At 42.7% G+C, this 17,228-nt stretch overlaps 2 protein-coding genes across 2 annotated transcripts in view; both read left to right on the top strand.

Annotated features, from left to right (window-relative positions):
• Positions 1-2,402: 2,402 nt before the first annotated feature.
• Positions 2,403-3,881, top strand: GPR61 (G protein-coupled receptor 61). The gene has a single exon (XM_011367715.1). The coding sequence runs from the start codon at positions 2,466-2,468 to the stop codon at positions 3,819-3,821; it is 1,356 nt and encodes a 451-aa protein (XP_011366017.1). The 5' UTR covers positions 2,403-2,465; the 3' UTR covers positions 3,822-3,881.
• Positions 3,882-7,989: 4,108 nt separating this feature from the next.
• Positions 7,990-17,228, top strand: part of GNAI3 (G protein subunit alpha i3) — a 37,010-nt gene continuing 27,771 nt past the window's right edge. Inside the window, exon 1 of the mRNA XM_011367708.2 lies at positions 7,990-8,239. Coding sequence (XP_011366010.1) covers positions 8,122-8,239 — 118 coding nt within the window. The 5' untranslated portion in view covers positions 7,990-8,121. The remainder of the gene's footprint in view (positions 8,240-17,228) is intronic.

The raw sequence follows: 17,228 nt of genomic DNA, 5'->3' as shown, positions 1-17,228 counted from the left end.
CCTTCAGCCCCCAGAGCCGTGTCTCCTTGGCCTCGGGTAGAAGGGATGGGGAAGTCATGGCACAGAGAGTAAAGGGCAAGGATGCCTCTCCTAGCATTTCTTTCTGCATTTTTTTTTCCCGTGTAGTCTGGCTTATGAGAAGCTAATGTCTGTACTTTGGTTCTCTCCCTTCATCTTTTCTGCAGCCCCTGAGTCTACGTGGCCATTTTAACTGTGAAAGGAAGGAGCTTTCTGTTATCCTTAGGGAGAGGCACGTCTCTAGGCAGTTGTCCAAAGTTGGGGCTGTCTTGAGTCTAGGAGCCCAGGTTACTCTTTCCAGGAGAGAGGCTCCTGGCCGGCACGCAGCTGGCTGACTGAGTGTTCTTGGAATATGTATTGGCGGCAGGGATTCAACTGATCACTTTGAGTTTGATTCAGTTCACAAAATTATACTAAGCACCTATTGCCTGTACGGTATGCTAGAAGTTAAATCAGTGCAAGGTTGGTGGCTATGCCCAAGCCAAGGGGGATAGTAGGCTGTAACTCTGGGTCGGGGGGTGTCTCTCTGCCCAACATTGTCCTCTTTATTGCAGTTGGAGCAATGATGGGTTTTTAAATTGAGCAACTACCAGGCTCTCCACAGCCCAGAAACTTATAAAGCCGTCAAATGTTATCATATGTAGGAGCCTTGGAGGTAGTCCAGTCCAATCCTCTCATTTTACAGATGAGGAAGCTGGGACCCAGGGAACTTGTGACTCATCTGCAGAAAGCCCGTCAGACGGGGCACGTCCACAGTTTGCCTCTCATTTGCATACCTTAGCACACTATACTGAGGGAATCTGGACTGCAGGAATAGTATACGGAAACGAAAAATAAATAAATAAAACTGCATTGGGCAGCTTGATTCAGTTATATGCAGAGTCAGCATGAACAAGGAGGCACATAAAACAGATGTGACCTACCACTTAATCAGGAGAAATGAGACACCCTGAAACCCCAGACTTTTTCCTCTCCCAGTTTCTTCCAGTTTTCCGCTTCATGCTCACCCACTTCCGCGATCGCAGCCGTCTATCCACTCACACCTACCTCCCTCTTACACAGATGCCTGCTCCTCCCTCCCTGTTCTGTGGTGCAGTAATAGTCCTGGAACAAGAGGGCCTTGGGTCGGGGGTCCTCTGGTGGTCAACTCCGATGACCAGAGATCTGGGGCCCTGGGGAGTGGGAGGTTAGGGGCAGCTCCTCCCCCACAGGGGCATAGTGGCCTTGAGAAGTTAATGAGTAGGTAGAGAAGGGCAGCTTTCACGTGACTTACACCCTTGGCTTTGGGAGCAGTGGATGCTGGGTGAGCTGACCTCCCGGTTTCCTTCCAGCCGGGACGTTTGGACTGTTCCTTCTTAACACTCGCAAAGTGTCAGCTCTTTGTCTTGGGGCGTGGTGTTGTCAGAGCAGCCTAAAGCACAGTCCTTCCCCTTCTCAGAGGAATCTCTTCCCAGTGGCAGTCCCAGAGACGGTTCATATTCAACAACTATTTACTGAATGCCGATTATTCTATCTGATGTGGAGGGCAGCGTGGCATGGTGGGCTAAAGTACTGGCCCTGGAGCCAGACCACCTGGGGGTGTACCCAGACTTTGCCTCTTACTAGTTTTGTGACCTTCAGTAAGTTACTTAACGTGTCTAGGCTTCAGTTTCATCGATTGCAAATTAGGGATAGGAATAATATCTACGTGACAGGATGGCATGAGGATTAAAATAAGTTAATATACAGAGAGTGCTTAGGACAGGGCCTAGCCTGTGGAAAGCACCATGTAATATCATTGCTTATTATTAGTATTATTATTAATAAATCTCATGGTATTCTCCAAACACGGTTGTGAAGTAGGTATTATTCCCTTCATTTTACAGATGCCTTTATGAGGAAACTGAAGTTCGGAAGAGTCACTGAGCTAGTAATTCCCAGATTTGGGACTGGAAGCCAAATCTTGTGCTCCTTCTGCTCCCCAAATAGCTCCTGTCATTCCGAGGAGACAAAAAATCAGGAAATTTACATAAGCAACCTTGAAACTGGGGCACTGTCCCAGAGCTCAGCAGGACCCTGGGAAAGGGTTTAGAATTTCTGGATAACAGTTGTCGAAAGGGGAGAAGGGTATGGACAACAGAGAAAAGGAAGTGGGAAGGAAGGAGCCGAGGCTCTCTCGTCCTGAGTCTTCGCAGTCACCAAGGTGGACCCGGAGCTACCTCCTCTCCGAGAGATGAACTCCTGAGCCCTCGGTTACTGGCCTGGTGCTCGGTACCAGCAGCCCAGCCTCGAAGGCTGGCAGTGAGAGCCTGCCTGAGAGACAGACTCCAGCAGGAGGCACCCTCCCCTGCTGCCCCCAGACACAGCATTGGGAAGCCAGGGCCTGGGCTTGCCATCCCAGGGTCACTGGACTAGGATGGGGGATGGGTCTGTGATAGGAGGTGCCCTGGGTGTCCCCTTACCGCCCCATGGAGTCCTCACCCATCCCCCAGTCATCGGGGAATTCTTCCACTTTGGGGAGGATCCCTCAAACCCCAGGTCCCTCTACTGCCAGCGGGGTCCCAGAGGTGGGGCTGCGGGACGTGGCTTCGGAATCCGTGGCCCTCTTCTTCATGCTCCTGCTGGACTTGACTGCTGTGGCTGGCAATGCTGCCGTGATGGCTGTTATCGCCAAGACACCCGCCCTCCGAAAATTTGTCTTCGTCTTCCACCTCTGCCTGGTGGACCTGCTGGCTGCCCTGACTCTCATGCCCCTGGCCATGCTCTCCAGCTCCGCCCTCTTTGACCATGACCTCTTTGGAGAGGTCGCCTGCCGGCTCTACTTGTTCCTGAGTGTATGCTTTGTCAGCCTGGCCATTCTCTCAGTGTCGGCCATCAATGTGGAGCGCTACTATTACGTGGTCCACCCCATGCGCTACGAGGTGCGCATGACGTTGGGGCTGGTGGCCTCTGTGCTGGTGGGTGTGTGGGTGAAGGCCTTGGCCATGGCTTCTGTGCCAGTGTTGGGAAGGGTCTCCCGGGAAGAGGGAGCTCCCAGCATCCCCCCGGGCTGCTCACTCCAATGGAGCCGCAATGCCTACTGCCAGCTTTTCGTGGTGGTCTTCGCTATCCTCTACTTCCTGTTGCCCCTGCTCCTCATCCTTGTGGTCTACTGCAGCATGTTCCGAGTAGCCCGCGTGGCTGCCATGCAGCATGGACCGCTGCCCACGTGGATGGAGACGCCTCGACAACGCTCTGAGTCTCTCAGTAGCCGTTCTACAATGGTCACCAGTTCGGGGGCCCACCAGACCACCCCACACCGGACGTTTGGGGGAGGGAAGGCAGCAGTGGTCCTCCTGGCCGTGGGCGGACAGTTCCTGCTCTGTTGGTTGCCCTACTTTTCCTTTCATCTCTACGTTGCCCTGAGCGCACAGCCCATTTCGACTGGGCAGGTGGAGAATGTGGTGACTTGGATCGGCTACTTCTGCTTCACTTCTAACCCTTTCTTCTATGGATGTCTCAATCGGCAGATCCGGGGAGAACTCAGCAAGCAGTTTGTCTGCTTCTTCAAGCAGGCTCCGGAGGAGGAACTGAGGCTACCTAGCCGGGAGGGCTCCATTGAGGAGAACTTCCTGCAGTTCCTTCAGGGGACTGGCTGTCCCACAGAGTCCTGGGTTTCCCGACCCCTCCCCAGCCCCAAGCAGGAGCCAGCTGCTGTTGACTTTCGAATTCCGGGTCAAATAGCTGAAGAGACCTCTGAGTTCCTGGAACAACAACTCACCAGCGACATGATCATGTCAGACAGCTACCTCCGTCCTGCCCCCTCCCCTCGACCCGAATCATGATGGCCTCCTGGACACTTGGAAGGAGATGGGGCTGGGGGCCGGTTAGGACTGCAAGGAACACCTTGTGGGATCACCTTTTCCCCGCTAGCTGGGGCTGGGGCTGGGGTCTCTGCACACAGCTTTTGCTTAGTGTTTTCTGAGTCGGGAACAGAGCCAACAGGATGGACATGTGGCAAAAGCCTTGGACATGGCTATATGATCCTTGACTACTGGGGGAGGGAACCTGGTGAGATGGTGATGAGAGTAAAGGGTCACGAAGGTGAGATGATACCTTTCAACTAGTGAACTTTCCGTGCCTCAGGAAGCAGGGAAGCGTTCTAAGGGTAGGAATTGGAGAATATAGGGCAGCAGGCCAGGTTTGGAGTTGTTCTGGGGACTCTTTAGGATATTTTATTTTTCGGTGTAATTATCCAGGGCAGTAATTGCGCCCATGCAAGGTAAGAAAATGTCCTGTGTCTTTCTATCTCCTTGCTAAGAACTAAATTACAGCCAAGTGTTTCCATTTAAGTTAATAGATGTTTTTTTCTGGTTTTAGACCTGAGGACCACCTGGGTATATTCTTTTCTTGAGTTTGGCTAGAAGCAACTGGGAATAGCAATGAGGGTACATAGAGTAGAAAATAAGAAAGCTGACCGTTGTTCTCTCTCTCACCCTCCAGGAACAGTCCTTCTGTTCTATTTCTCTGTCTGTCTCCTGCACATGGGAGATTGAGCTTGGGGCTGGATCTCAGCAGAGGCAAGACAAGGACAGGATGGCTCTTCTTGTCTTTTAGGATAAAGAAGTAGAAAGATTGCGGGTTGATGACTGAAGGTGGGGGTTAGCATTTGAATCGCTAAGGTGGTTGGATACAGAGAGGCCAGGTCATTAACCTGACCAATAATACGTAAATCTTGTTTTTTTTTCCTCTAGGACTGGCCTCCCTGATCTCTCTCCTCATGGCAGTGACCCACCTCCAGCCCCTGGACAATCGGATACAGAGACTAAGGTTGGGAATGAGTAGGGCGGGGTTTCCATGGTTCATTAAATGCCTCCCTACTCCCATTCATCGCTCCCCAAATTAGCTTCAGAGACAAAGACTTAAATCTCTCTCCTATCTGCAGTCCTGGGTTGGAGAGAGGGCACAGGAGTGGGGCTTGGTTGTTCACTGATTGAGACTATGGGAATCGTGATGGTTGCTATTGGTGGTGGTATTTTTCAAGGGAGGAGGAATAATTGCAAACTGGATAGGACATCCATCTGGGACTATTTGTCCATCCACTTTCCTCAATTGAATCAGGTAACATTAAAATTAAAAGGTCGAGGCAGGACCAGAGAGTGGTTCAGTCTGTATTTGAATGAATTTCTGGCTCATTGAGCATCAAAGGGGAATATAGTCTGGTGGGAATGGTTTAGTTTCCCCTTTGAACAGCCAATAAATAATTCTTATTATAAAAGTTATACTGATAATAACATCGACTCCTTCAGTTTAATTCAGTACATAATAGTTGAATATCCAATATTCTCTGGGACCCACATAGAAGATGTGGAGTCACTACCTACAAGGAGTTCATAGTCTAATTTGATCAGGTGCCTTGTATTTTAACAGAGCGTTTGTTTACGTCTGGTGAAGCACCACAGAATGTGTTAGAGAAATGTACTGGAGAATACATTCATGGTTCTAACTTCTGAGAGTTCAGTCCATTGCAGCAAAATACCTACGCGGAGGATTCCTACAGACTGTGGAAAGTGTGGGGGTTGTAAATGAAGCTGTAGTTGAAAAAAAATATTAAATGAAACTGGGCAAACAGCTTTCCACCTTTAGATCTAGGAAAATTTCCAGGTTTCTGTCTTCCTAGCACTAGACTTACTCTAGTCTAGCGCCTATTACATTGAGAAAATCCCTTAGATAGTATATATACCGAGAAGAGTCTTTTGTGATTGCAAAATATATTCTCCTCTCTCTCCTCCCCCTTTTAAGATAAACTCCTAACGGAGGAGTTCTCTTTCCTAGGTAGCGGGAAAACGCTTCCAAACGTCACTGATTTACTAGTAGTCCCTACGCATTGCCAGTAGGTGGCAGTGTGCGTCCAGTGGAAATACGAAAGGTGCTTGTACGTGGGTGGGAGGGCATTAAACGTTGTCTGGCAGCCATTTTGTTAATTTATTTTGCCTTTTCCTTTGACTTTGCCCTCCAACCCTTCTTTCCCATACATCAAAGAAGAAACATTTAAGTGCAAGGATAACTCTAATTCAGGCTGAAATTTCCTGACACTGTGATCTCACTGGCATTTATTACAGAATTTGATATACGCTGGTTCGTTTGCCATTTATTTTTCCCTGAGTGGATCGTGAAGGAAATAAAAATTTCTATTCTATTATGCTGAGAACTTTCCCAACAGTTTCTGCCATGACCACCTTCTAGGAGTTTTCAGGATCGCTTGGTAAATTCAATGTGTAATCCTTAGCTGTGAAAGTTGTTCCTGGATTAAAACGTTGTTTCTCTCAAACCCACTGAAGAATCAGCAGGTTGAGACAATTGTCTTGTCAGTTACTTTTTTCTGCACCCTGGTGGTGCTGGGGAACTCCTAATCCCAGATGAAAACCTTCCGTTGTCAGGTCTCCCCAGGTAACATCTGACATGGTAGAAAGGGGGGAATTTGGAGTCAGACAGATCTACCTACTCACTGTGTGAACTTGAGAAAGACGCTTAATTTCTGAGTCTATTTCCTCATCTGTAAATATGGGGATAACATTACCTACCTCACAGGGTTGTTGTGAGGATTCAAAGAGATGACAGGTGAAAGCACCTAGCTAGCCATACCTGGCTAATAGGTACTCAATAAATGCTGGTTTTTCTTCCTTTTCCTCTTGCCCTTTTTCCCCACAAGTATTGATCACAAGAAAGCAGTCCCTTTTATTCTAACAGTTTGTTAGGGAATGAGTAGGAGACTTTTCAAACTTTGATGAACTGATATTAAGTTATGGGAGATGAGGCTGTTTAAGGTGGCTCTCAAGAAATCGCTCTAATTATTGACTCATCACCACGTAGACCTTTCTGTTGGGGCCTTCCTTATATTTGAAGGTTTAGATTCTATTAGGAAAGTAATTTTTAATCACAGGAAAAAGTGATTAAAGAATTCCCCTCCTTAAAAGGTATGGAGTTATTTTGGGACTGTTCGACAGTAAAGGTAATTTAGGGTCACTTTCACGGTAGTACCCAGGATTATGAGTGAAAAAGACTCGGTCTGGGCTCTCATAGCGGATTTAATAATTTTCACATGATACTACAGCCGAGAGGCAAATTTTAGAACTTCCCTTTTTGTGTGGTACCAGAACAGGAAATTTTAGATTTACAGGATGCACTGGTTTTGGGGTGTGGGACTGAGGCGAACTAATCTCAGTAGAAATCCTAAGCCCCCTAACGCAGACGGTCTGTGAGCGCTCAACGGGCTTACATTAGGAAAGAGAGCATGAAAATTTTATGAACTACACGCTTACATTTCAGGGAGTATCTGCTAGCGATTTCAAGAGGCCCTTTGCCAACACAGTAGCTGGGCACTTCTCATACCCACAGAAATTCGTACATTATTGCACAAGGACCAGAGAGCAGGAGGCAGTGGGCCAGAGAAGACTGAAAGGGATCGCTAAAGTCCTAGGCATGGTTAGTCGTACACATCTCGGATGAGAAAAGTGGCGGGGGACCAGACTCTGTAGTTTGTTCCCATCCCATAGATCTGGCTGAGACGACCACGGCAGAAAACATGTCCTATACTCGGACAGGGAACCCGGGTTTCCACAGCCAGAGACTAAAGGGGGTTTTCTGGTCAGTGAGAAATTCCCAGTAGAAATTCCCGTGCGGCCTACGGGTTCTCATTTGGGAATCCCCCCACCAACCTCCCCTTCCAAAAGCAGGGTTGTATGACCTTGTGAGGGCGCCACGAACTGAAGCCAGTCCCCAGTTTTTCTACATTATCTAATTAAGACAGCCGAAAGCGTGAAAAGGGACTAATATCGAGCAGCACAAGGTGAGTGCCACAGTACCCCGGTACTCCGCGGGAACCGCAGCGGAACCCGCCGTCCTCCTCCCCGTACTTCCGCTTCCGGTTGCACCTCCTCTACCCTAGCTAGAGAAGCATGAGCGGTAACGGCCGCGGGGCGTTGCCGGAAGTGTCGTAAACGCCGGATATCCGGGTCCTCTGGGCGCTCCGGGAGCTGACGAAGAGGACCGCCGCCCAGCAGTAGACGCTGTCTCGGCCAGCCGGACCGCAGTCTCCGCGGTGTGTGAGTGAGCCCGGGCCTGGTCCCCTCTCCCGCCGCCGCCATGGGCTGCACATTGAGCGCCGAAGACAAGGCGGCGGTGGAGCGGAGCAAGATGATCGACCGCAACTTGCGGGAGGACGGGGAGAAAGCGGCCAAAGAAGTGAAGCTGCTGCTACTCGGTGAGGGGCTGGGGGCGGGGCTGGCGGGGCACACGGGAGGACCTAGGCACTTGGGGGCCTGAGGTGGGGGTCTTAAGGGGAAGGACTCCGAAGGGAGTGGAGGGCGTGACGGACAGGGGTTGGGGTGTTGGGTTGGAGGCCGAGGCCCGGAGGGCGTGATGAGGGGGTGGGGTTTTGGGGTTGTAGGAATTAGGCTGGAGAGGGTGTGACTCGGTGCTGGAATTTCGTTTAGCGAAGAGTTTGTTTAGGGATGTGGGGCAATAGAACATTGAGACTGCTGTGTGGGTAAAGCTCATAAAGGGAAGGATATCAGAGAAGGTTTTGAAGGGTTTGGAGTGTGGTAGCGAGGACGAAATGAGTGTGATGGGCTTGTATAAATGGCTTGTAAGTTTAGAGCATGGTGATGCTTTATTACAGGATAGGAGCTGGAAGGTTTGAATGATTACTACAAATAGAGGGACTAGGATAGAGTGGTCACAAAAAGACCCTGTCATATATTAGAGAGAGAGCGTTTTGAACTGTTGGTCAGGTGGAGGAACCCTAGATTATCCAGAAACAGGAAGGCTGAGATAAATTACAAATTCTCAGATATAAAGGAAAAGAGCTTGGGGGCAGAGGCTGTGTATACTTTTTCACCTTTTCTCTCATTTTTATTCTCTTAAGGTTTTATAACTCCTTGTTTCTGTAAAAGGGAAATGGCGCGAGCTGAGGAAATTTAAGGACTGGCTTGTCTGAGGTTTGTGGCAAAAGACGTAGTGGACAATAGATTACACTTTGGTAGTTGCCTAATAGTTGCTAGGGATGATGTGCAGTGAGAATGGAATTACCTTAGGGTAAATGACAGAATTGGACATATTTACTGTAAAAGCTGTGACAGACTTCTGATGAGCTGTTTTATCTTTTCTGGTCTCTTCAAACTAAAAATAGGAATTACTGTTTATTTTACCTGACATTTGTTTAAAGTGGCATTTATGTGTAGTCAGATGCATTTTACTCGGCATGATTAGTTTTAAAATTTCTGAGAGACTACCTTCTAGAGGCTCAGTAGCCAGATAAAGTGCCCTGGCATCAGCTTACCAATACATCAAGCCACATTTCTTCACTATAAGTATTTCCTAGCGTTCTGTTGGAGAAGAATAAGCAGGTATAATGGTTTCTGTAAGCAATTGAACTTTACTTTTTTAAACAATTGGTTTTTGAGAAATAGAAGTCACTTCAGAAGTTCCAAATTTCCATGTTGTAAAGCTCAAGAGAACAGGATGCACCACCGTAACCTAATTTTGTACTCCAGAATTGGGTTTTATTTTGGGTGCCCATGTTAGTCTCTTCATGTTAATGTATTTGGTGGTTTGTAGATTGCAGAAACCCTGGTAAAAGCTTTTTGGATGGAGTAAAGTTATGCATTGGAGCTTGAGCTTTTGGTTTGAATACCTGATCTTTCAGAACGTATGAATTCAAATTGTAGTTCTAGATTGCCAGTCTCTGTATAAAGGTATCATTTGTGAATGAGCGTGGTCCCTGGCACATAGTAGGTGCTCCTTAACATTTAACCAGCGTGACCCAGCTAATGTTGGACATTGCTCCTTGTGGCCTTTCAGAAGTTTGATATAAGCCACAATACTTAAGGCATTAACACTGTCTGTGTTGATTGATTGGTTATGAAATCAAAGGTGTATCCATCTTCTTTTGGTGTTTTGATTTACACTGACCATCAGAGATCTCCTCTAGACATTAGCCTATTGTAATGCAGTTGTAAACTGTGAGGCTTTCTTCCAAATGGCAGGATTTGGCAGGCAGAACTTGGTCAAGCAGAACCTAGTCAAGCAGAACTTGTTCAAATGTCTGGAAAAATCTTTGTTCCAGACTCTATAAATAGTACATTTAATTAAAAACAAAATTAAACACGTGATGACTTAGGGAACTTTAAAAGCAGTAAGTAAAAATCAAACTACGAAAGCCTTTGCTTTTAATTTTTATCAATTTCCTTGTTTTAAGTAAAATTTTTTTGTATTCTTGAGCATGTTAAATTCAAATAGGTTGCAGAGGCAATCATATAATGATCATATAAAATTAAAATTTTCTTCCTTGCTATGTCTATAAGCAAAACACACCCATCGTAGTATACAAAGATTTTCTTTTAGCTGTAGAATGCCTCTTTTGATGTACATGTAAGTCATTTTTACTTCATCACTATGAAGCTATTGAACTTAGTCTAAGTCGAGATCTATTACCTGCTCTTATCTTTCTTGGCACATAATAGGTGTTCCTTAAATATTACTGTATTAAAAAAAAAATCCTTAAGACTTCAGAAAATCAATGGCCTCTTAGCAAAATTTGCATTATATACATTTTTCTGAGGAGAAGGGCCATCCTCTTATCAGGTTCTTCCCCAATACTGCCTAACCTCTATTCTTTAAAGTCCCTCATCTGGGACCAGGAAAATCAGTAGCCGTGCAAAAATATGTTGTAAATGCAAAAGAAAAGACCTAGATACTGTGAAGAGTCTTTTATTTCCTCTAGTAGAGGACAGTTTTTTACTTGGAATTTTTGAGAAATCTGTTTTCTGTATTTCAGATGGTTCCTCTTTCTCCCATTTTCCCAGGGAATTAATGAACTGCTCACTGCCACTTACCTCAGGTCAATATATCCAATACAGAACTTGCCTCCTCTGCTCATTTCTCGCCCCCATATCCACCTGTTGTGAACTTTTCTGTTCCAGCATCATCATTCTCAAAATCATCTAGGCTGAAAACAGAACTCATTTTTTTAACTCTTGCTCTCAGTTTTATAACCAGTCAATTGCCAAGTTCTATGAGTCAGTTGTTTTCAGATTTTTGGAGTTCATGGACCAGTAAAATTAATTTTTTATTGTCGACTGACGTAGGATTCCAACATTTTCATTTTCTTAGTAACGCATTTTAAAAATACCCCAAACTACCATCTGTTATGATAACTATTTAGTTCCCTTTCCTCCATGAAACCTTTTTAATGATCTGAATTATACATAATCTGTCCCTGTCTTTGAAACCTCATAGTACTTTTATGCCTCTTATAATCTTATTTGCCTTATAGTGTAGTTATTTGTCTACTTAGCTGTTCCTAACTATATGGTCCTTGAAGGCTGACAGAATGAGACATTTCTCATTTTTATATCTGCTGCAGGACCTTATATAATGCTAAGGTGTTTTGCCTGTAAGGAACAGAAACTCACTCATACTTGTTCCAGTCAGGGAGGGGTTTATTGAAAGGGCATGGTAGGCAGCTTCATAGGCATCAGACATCCAAGGTAAGATAAGAAATGAAATACACCCAAGTTTTATGCACATGGTTTGTGATACGAGCCCTCTCCCCCAATTTCTCCTAAAGCAGTATGGTCACTTGCTCTGCTTTGTTAGTAAGTCACCTCTTCAGATCACCTTTCTCTGCTCACTTATGACTTCTTTGCCCTTGCTCCTACCACCAACACAATTTTCAACTTTGGCTTTCTCTGACACCTCCAGCTCACACGCCGCCTGTTCTGGTAGTTCAAGTGCTCATATCATCTGACCCAGAATCTGCATTCCAGATTCCTGGAAAAGAATATAGATTGACCCAGCCTTGTCAGGTGTCCATCACAATCTAGTCAGCTGTGGTGAGAATATGGCAGGGTTGATGGGATATTATGAGTTCCATAAGGCTCACCCTTTCAAGGACTGAATGGGTCAAATTCTCTATTAAGGGATAGCTCTAGAGTTAATGATTAATAGATGACTGTGCCTACCATCTTATAGACATTCATTAAATAGAAGTTGAACTTAATGGAATGAGATGGAATTATTGAAGAACTAAACATATAACTGCTTTAGTTTTTTCATTAATTTACAAGAACATGCCTACTAATTCTCAATATTAAGTTGTCATTTTGTTTGGTTAGGAGATATAATTAAATTCAACTTGAGATAGGATGCAGGATTTTAAACTCCCGTTACCAACACATCCAACTCAGAATAGTTAATGTCACCTGAATTTAATAACCTTTGATATTAATTCAGGAATCAATTTTTTAAAATGCATATAATCATTACGGGTCTGTGCTTCATTATCTCTGCTTTTTCATGTTTGTTTTTCCCCCTCCTGTTTTTATGGGCACCAGAAAATTGTCCAAAGCTAAAGGAAGAGGTAAAATAGACTATTTAGCTCTTCGTTAATAACCCGGCTTAGAGGTTTTTTTTTTTAGGGAGTAGGTAAAAACAAAGCAGATTATTCATAGAATTTAGCTGTCTGTGCCCTATCTTCTTTTTATATTTAGTTTAGTTTAGTTTTATTGGCGGTAGAGCTTGTCAGGGGAAGTGGGGCGTAAGAGATGCTTTAAGTACTCAGGAGCTAGTATATTAGCAGTAAAGACCAAAAAATAAAAATGTGGATCTCCTAAGAAATGTCTAGATACTGGACACTAAAGTTGTTCAGATTACTGAAATTGTTTTAATATTCGTTTTCTAGTCAACAGAATACGGTAGACTAGCACTAATAAAGTACATCTCTTTGAACTGGTAACTCAATTCAGAAATAGGAGATACCATGCAGTATAGAGCAAAGAGCAAAAAGACTGAAAATTGGGAGGTCAGTTCTAATCTCTGAGCTTCCTTTTCCTTTTTCAGTACAACGAGGTCTGTCCTCAAAGGTCTCTTGTCCGTGAAGTTTAACAACCAGATGGAATATTTTAGCAAGTTATAAAAAGGCTTATTTTTGTGTTGTTATTTCTTTTATTCTTGAGTTTGATTGAACTTAGTTTAACACAATAAAGCTGTTTAGGAAGGTAGTTAAATACTGAAGTTAAAAACCTGAAAGACAGATTCATAAAGTGTCCATAATATAAATGTTCAAAGGAATATAAAGAAAAATTGTTCTAGTATTCAATTTCTCCTCCAGTTTTAATTATTTTCATTTTGGTATAATTCTTTTTCAGTGTTTAGCAAGTTAGAGTTATCTTTAAGCTTTTATCTGTGCAGGCTATCTGTTACCTGCTTAGCATCATCTGTATCATTTCTGTAATTCAAGCTACTTGAACTGAATAACATTGTGTTAGGATCTATTTAATTGTTCTAGTTTTGATACAGTGCTCTATGTAAATGAAATTTCCTATTTTCCATGTTTTGGTCTTAAGTTGTAACAAATGAATATATCTAATATGAACTGAGCAAAGAAGAAAGATAGCAAAATACCAAATTTTACTTGTACAGGAATAACAGTCTAGTGATCTTAGAGACAACTTTCAGGAGGATATAGTCTTTAGACATGAATTGCCTTTGATTTCCAAGTTAGACTTGGAAGATACTTAAAAGTTTAAGATTGTTAAGGATTAGCTGAGATATTGTATTCATTGTTTGTTGCCATGGGCCTCTTTTTGTCACCGTTTGTTTCTCAAAAGGGTAATGTTTTTAATAACCATACAGAAGTCTTCTAGTTTTTTAAATGATGTTAGTATTTTATATCTCAAAAAATTCTTGTTGCTTAACTTAAAAGTAAGTACTGCTCTAAGTTTTTCTTGCTGCTCATGTAAATCTACAACTGTAGAGTCAGGCAGGTCTCACCAAGATCAAAACATACATTCTATTTGTATATATAAAATGTGCTTGTATCTTCTGCATTGTTCACGTGGCCTGCTGTTAAATCAAACTTCTTTGAAATTAGCGAGGTAGTTTGATTCTTATCATCTTTAATTAACCTTCCGGTAATGGTTGGATTTTAAAATTAAAATAGTATTTCATTTAATTCTAAAAACTTATGGAAATGTTACTCTGTATTTGGATTTCTGTGTTAGTCATTTGTTCATACCCTTAGTTTTTATATTTTCTTATTACATGGGTAGTGTTGTATGGAAATGGATTTTGCCCAGGACCTTGGAAATTACATTTTACAATTTACTGTAAATTACAAAAGGCATGCGTTAGAGTGACATATGTTTAATATAACATTTTCCCCTCTATTTCCTGAAGGTAGAACATGGGAATCATTAACTTCAAAACAGGGCTCTGCTTGATGTGAGGATATAGTTACTACCATGATTTCCATAGATAATGTGGTTCTGAGGTATGTGATATGATAGCGCAGCATTAAATTTTCTATGGAGGTCATTTCAATTTTGATTTATATATTTCAAAAAATAATAATCAGTTTCAATTTAACAGTGTAAATCTTTTTCACCATTTTGCAGCATTAATAAATTCTCACATATTTTGGTTCATTTCAGATTATTAAATAATTTCCTTTCTTCTATGAAGAGAAGTGTATTTCTTATTCTTTTATTTTTGTTATGGTTGTAATTAAGACCCACATTCATGTGCTCATCAATATTTGTAGTTCAACTTTTTCTAGACTAAAAGTATTTTTAATTTTAAAGTTTGGAATAATTTTAGTTTTATAGAAAAGCTGCAAAGACAGTGCATGGCGTTTTTGTATACTCTTCACCTGATTTCCCTTAATATTGGCATCTTACATAGCTATGGTACATATGTCAACACTAAGAGATTAATATTAATAAAACACTTTATTGGGATTTCAGCAGTTTTTCCACTAATGTTTTTTTCCTGCTCTAGGATTTAATGCAGGGCACTGCATTGCATTTAGTCAAGGCTGTTTTTTATTGAGCTTTTTGGTTTTCAGTGTCACACTGTCCAGAGGGAGTTCATTTATTAAGCCGCTTATGATTAGGTATCTCTGATCGTCATATGTGCACAGATACTTTCCTAGTCTGGAGATATAAATGAGAAATAGAACTCTCAAGCAGTTCAAACTGTGGAGATATACAAGTAAACAATAATATATGTGGAACGTAGTTCCAGGAGTAGTCAAATTTTGGAGAAGGAGAAAGTGACATGTCAAGGAAGTCCTCCCAGAAGAGGCGACATTTGAGATGGACCTCGAAGGATCGTAGGAACTCTTAAGGCAGATACTGGAGGGAAGCATATCCAGACAGAAGGAATAGTATGTACAAAGGCTCAGAAACATGAGTGAACAAGTAGTTACATTTACCAGGAATGAAGGGTTGGTATAGGAGTGGGAGAGGATAAAGCTGAAAAGGGATGCAGGCCATTAGGAGAGTGTCGATTTGAATATTTTACATTTCTATCTCACAAGAAAATTTTGCGGCAGGGCTAGTAAGAAACATACCTTTGCAAAATTAGTTTTCAGTCACGTTATATGTGCGTCCTATATAATTCAGTTTTAGCATCAAAATGGCTTTATGTTTACCTGCTTTCAAAGAAGTGAAAGAAAACTTACCAGAGGTCAAAATTAGAACACTGAGGCAGCCAGGGGTTAATCACCCTCCTAGTTTCAGATGGCTACTTCCATAAGCATTCTCTATACTCTGCAAAAGCAAGGAGGAAACCCCACTCAGCCCTCTTAATTGGCCAGTTGCCCAAAGAGAACACATAATCTTTAGCAATACTCAGTTTTCCTTGTTCATATTCTTAAGTGATATTTTGAGGATTGCTACTTGGCTCTTTTTTTCCCCCTTTTAATCAAATTAACATCTACCTTAGGTGATTTGTGAATGTTAAAATAGCTAATAATTTCCCACTTTATGGTTTATAGTGTTCATAAAACGATAGGATCATGTTCCTGTAATTGGAGAAAGGTGTAAAACTGAAAAAAACATATACTACTGTGTAAGCCAGACATATTTTGGTTGTTAGGTTTTTTTTGTTTTTTGGTTTTTGGTTTTTTTAATATCTCCCACTCTCTCATTGCATATTTGCCTGCTAGAAATATTTACTTAAAAAGGAATTAATATTGGGGAGAGACATAGGTGGCTTCAAAGATAACTGGTAATGTTTAACGTTTTACGCTTTGGTGATAGGTGCACAGATGTTTGTTTTGTTATACATAGGTCATAAATATTCCCTTTGATGTGTTCAGTATTTAATAAAAGCAACTTAAAAAATTTTAAAGGCCAAAAAGGGATAATTGATCCTAATTAACTTAAAGCCAGTTCCATTCAGTTCTGTTTGTTTGTTTGTTTTGGCCACAAGGAACAGAAAACTCGTTCAAACCAGAAGTGGGAGGGAATTGTTGTTAGAATGTAGAGAGATTTTCTGGGGATGCGGGAAGAGCAGAAGAATCGGGGTGCAGGAACTGAGGCAGCTCTGGCGTGGGCCAGGCTGCTGTCTCTGCCTTCCTTCTGTTTCTGTCTCTTTTTCATTGTCTTCACAATTTCTGCCTCTTTTTGCTTTCTTGTCTTTACTTGTTCTTTGTCTCCTCCTCTCTTTTTGTCTCCTTGGTCCCATTCATTCTCTCCTTGCTTTCTGTCTCTTCTCTCTCATGGTATCTTTAAGTCTCTGTGCACATTTTCTATTCTCTTTTCTCTCCAGACCAACTTCCTCTGAATCTTTTCCTTTATGACATTGATGTTTGTGAAGCATAAAGTCTCTTTAGTGGTAGCCTAAGTTTTTATACGCTGTGACCTTGTAGTTTAGGATGATTTTTTTCTGTATATCTCTGTGCAGATTCTTCAGATAATTTGATTGGTCCTACTCATCTTTTGGAGCTAAGTCGCACAGGGTGTAGGCCCTCTATCAGCTTGTGACTGGGTGACTCGTGTGTCAGGTATTTACTCCTGATCCAGTCACAATGGCTAGATAGTGTAGGCCATTGCCACTGAGGAAGCAAAGTAGGGATTTCTCTAGAAAGTGTTATGGGAAGGTAGATATTCTGAAAATCTAATAGTTAAGTTTTTATCGAAACATTTATTTGTGCTTTATGCCTTTTCGGTGATTGATATGTGATTGCCTCCTAGAAAAATCTTTTCTGAAATGAGACCATTTTCTCTGTCTCAGTTGCCATCCTTTACCCTTAAGATATTTAATCATTCATTCACTGAACAAGTATTTAAAGAGTACTCACTACATTTCATGCACTCTTTAAGGTGTTGGAATACAGTGTGGACAAGACAGATTCGTGGCAGTTTCACTGAAGTGGGTAGTGGATAGAAGGGAGCTGGGATAGGGTA

Source organism: Pteropus vampyrus, unplaced genomic scaffold (assembly GCF_000151845.1).
Source record: "Pteropus vampyrus isolate Shadow unplaced genomic scaffold, Pvam_2.0 Scaffold6, whole genome shotgun sequence".
Classification (NCBI taxonomy): domain Eukaryota; kingdom Metazoa; phylum Chordata; class Mammalia; order Chiroptera; family Pteropodidae; genus Pteropus; species Pteropus vampyrus.
The sequence above is the reverse complement of the archived record's forward strand: the minus strand, read 5'-3'. Positions and strand labels throughout refer to the sequence as shown.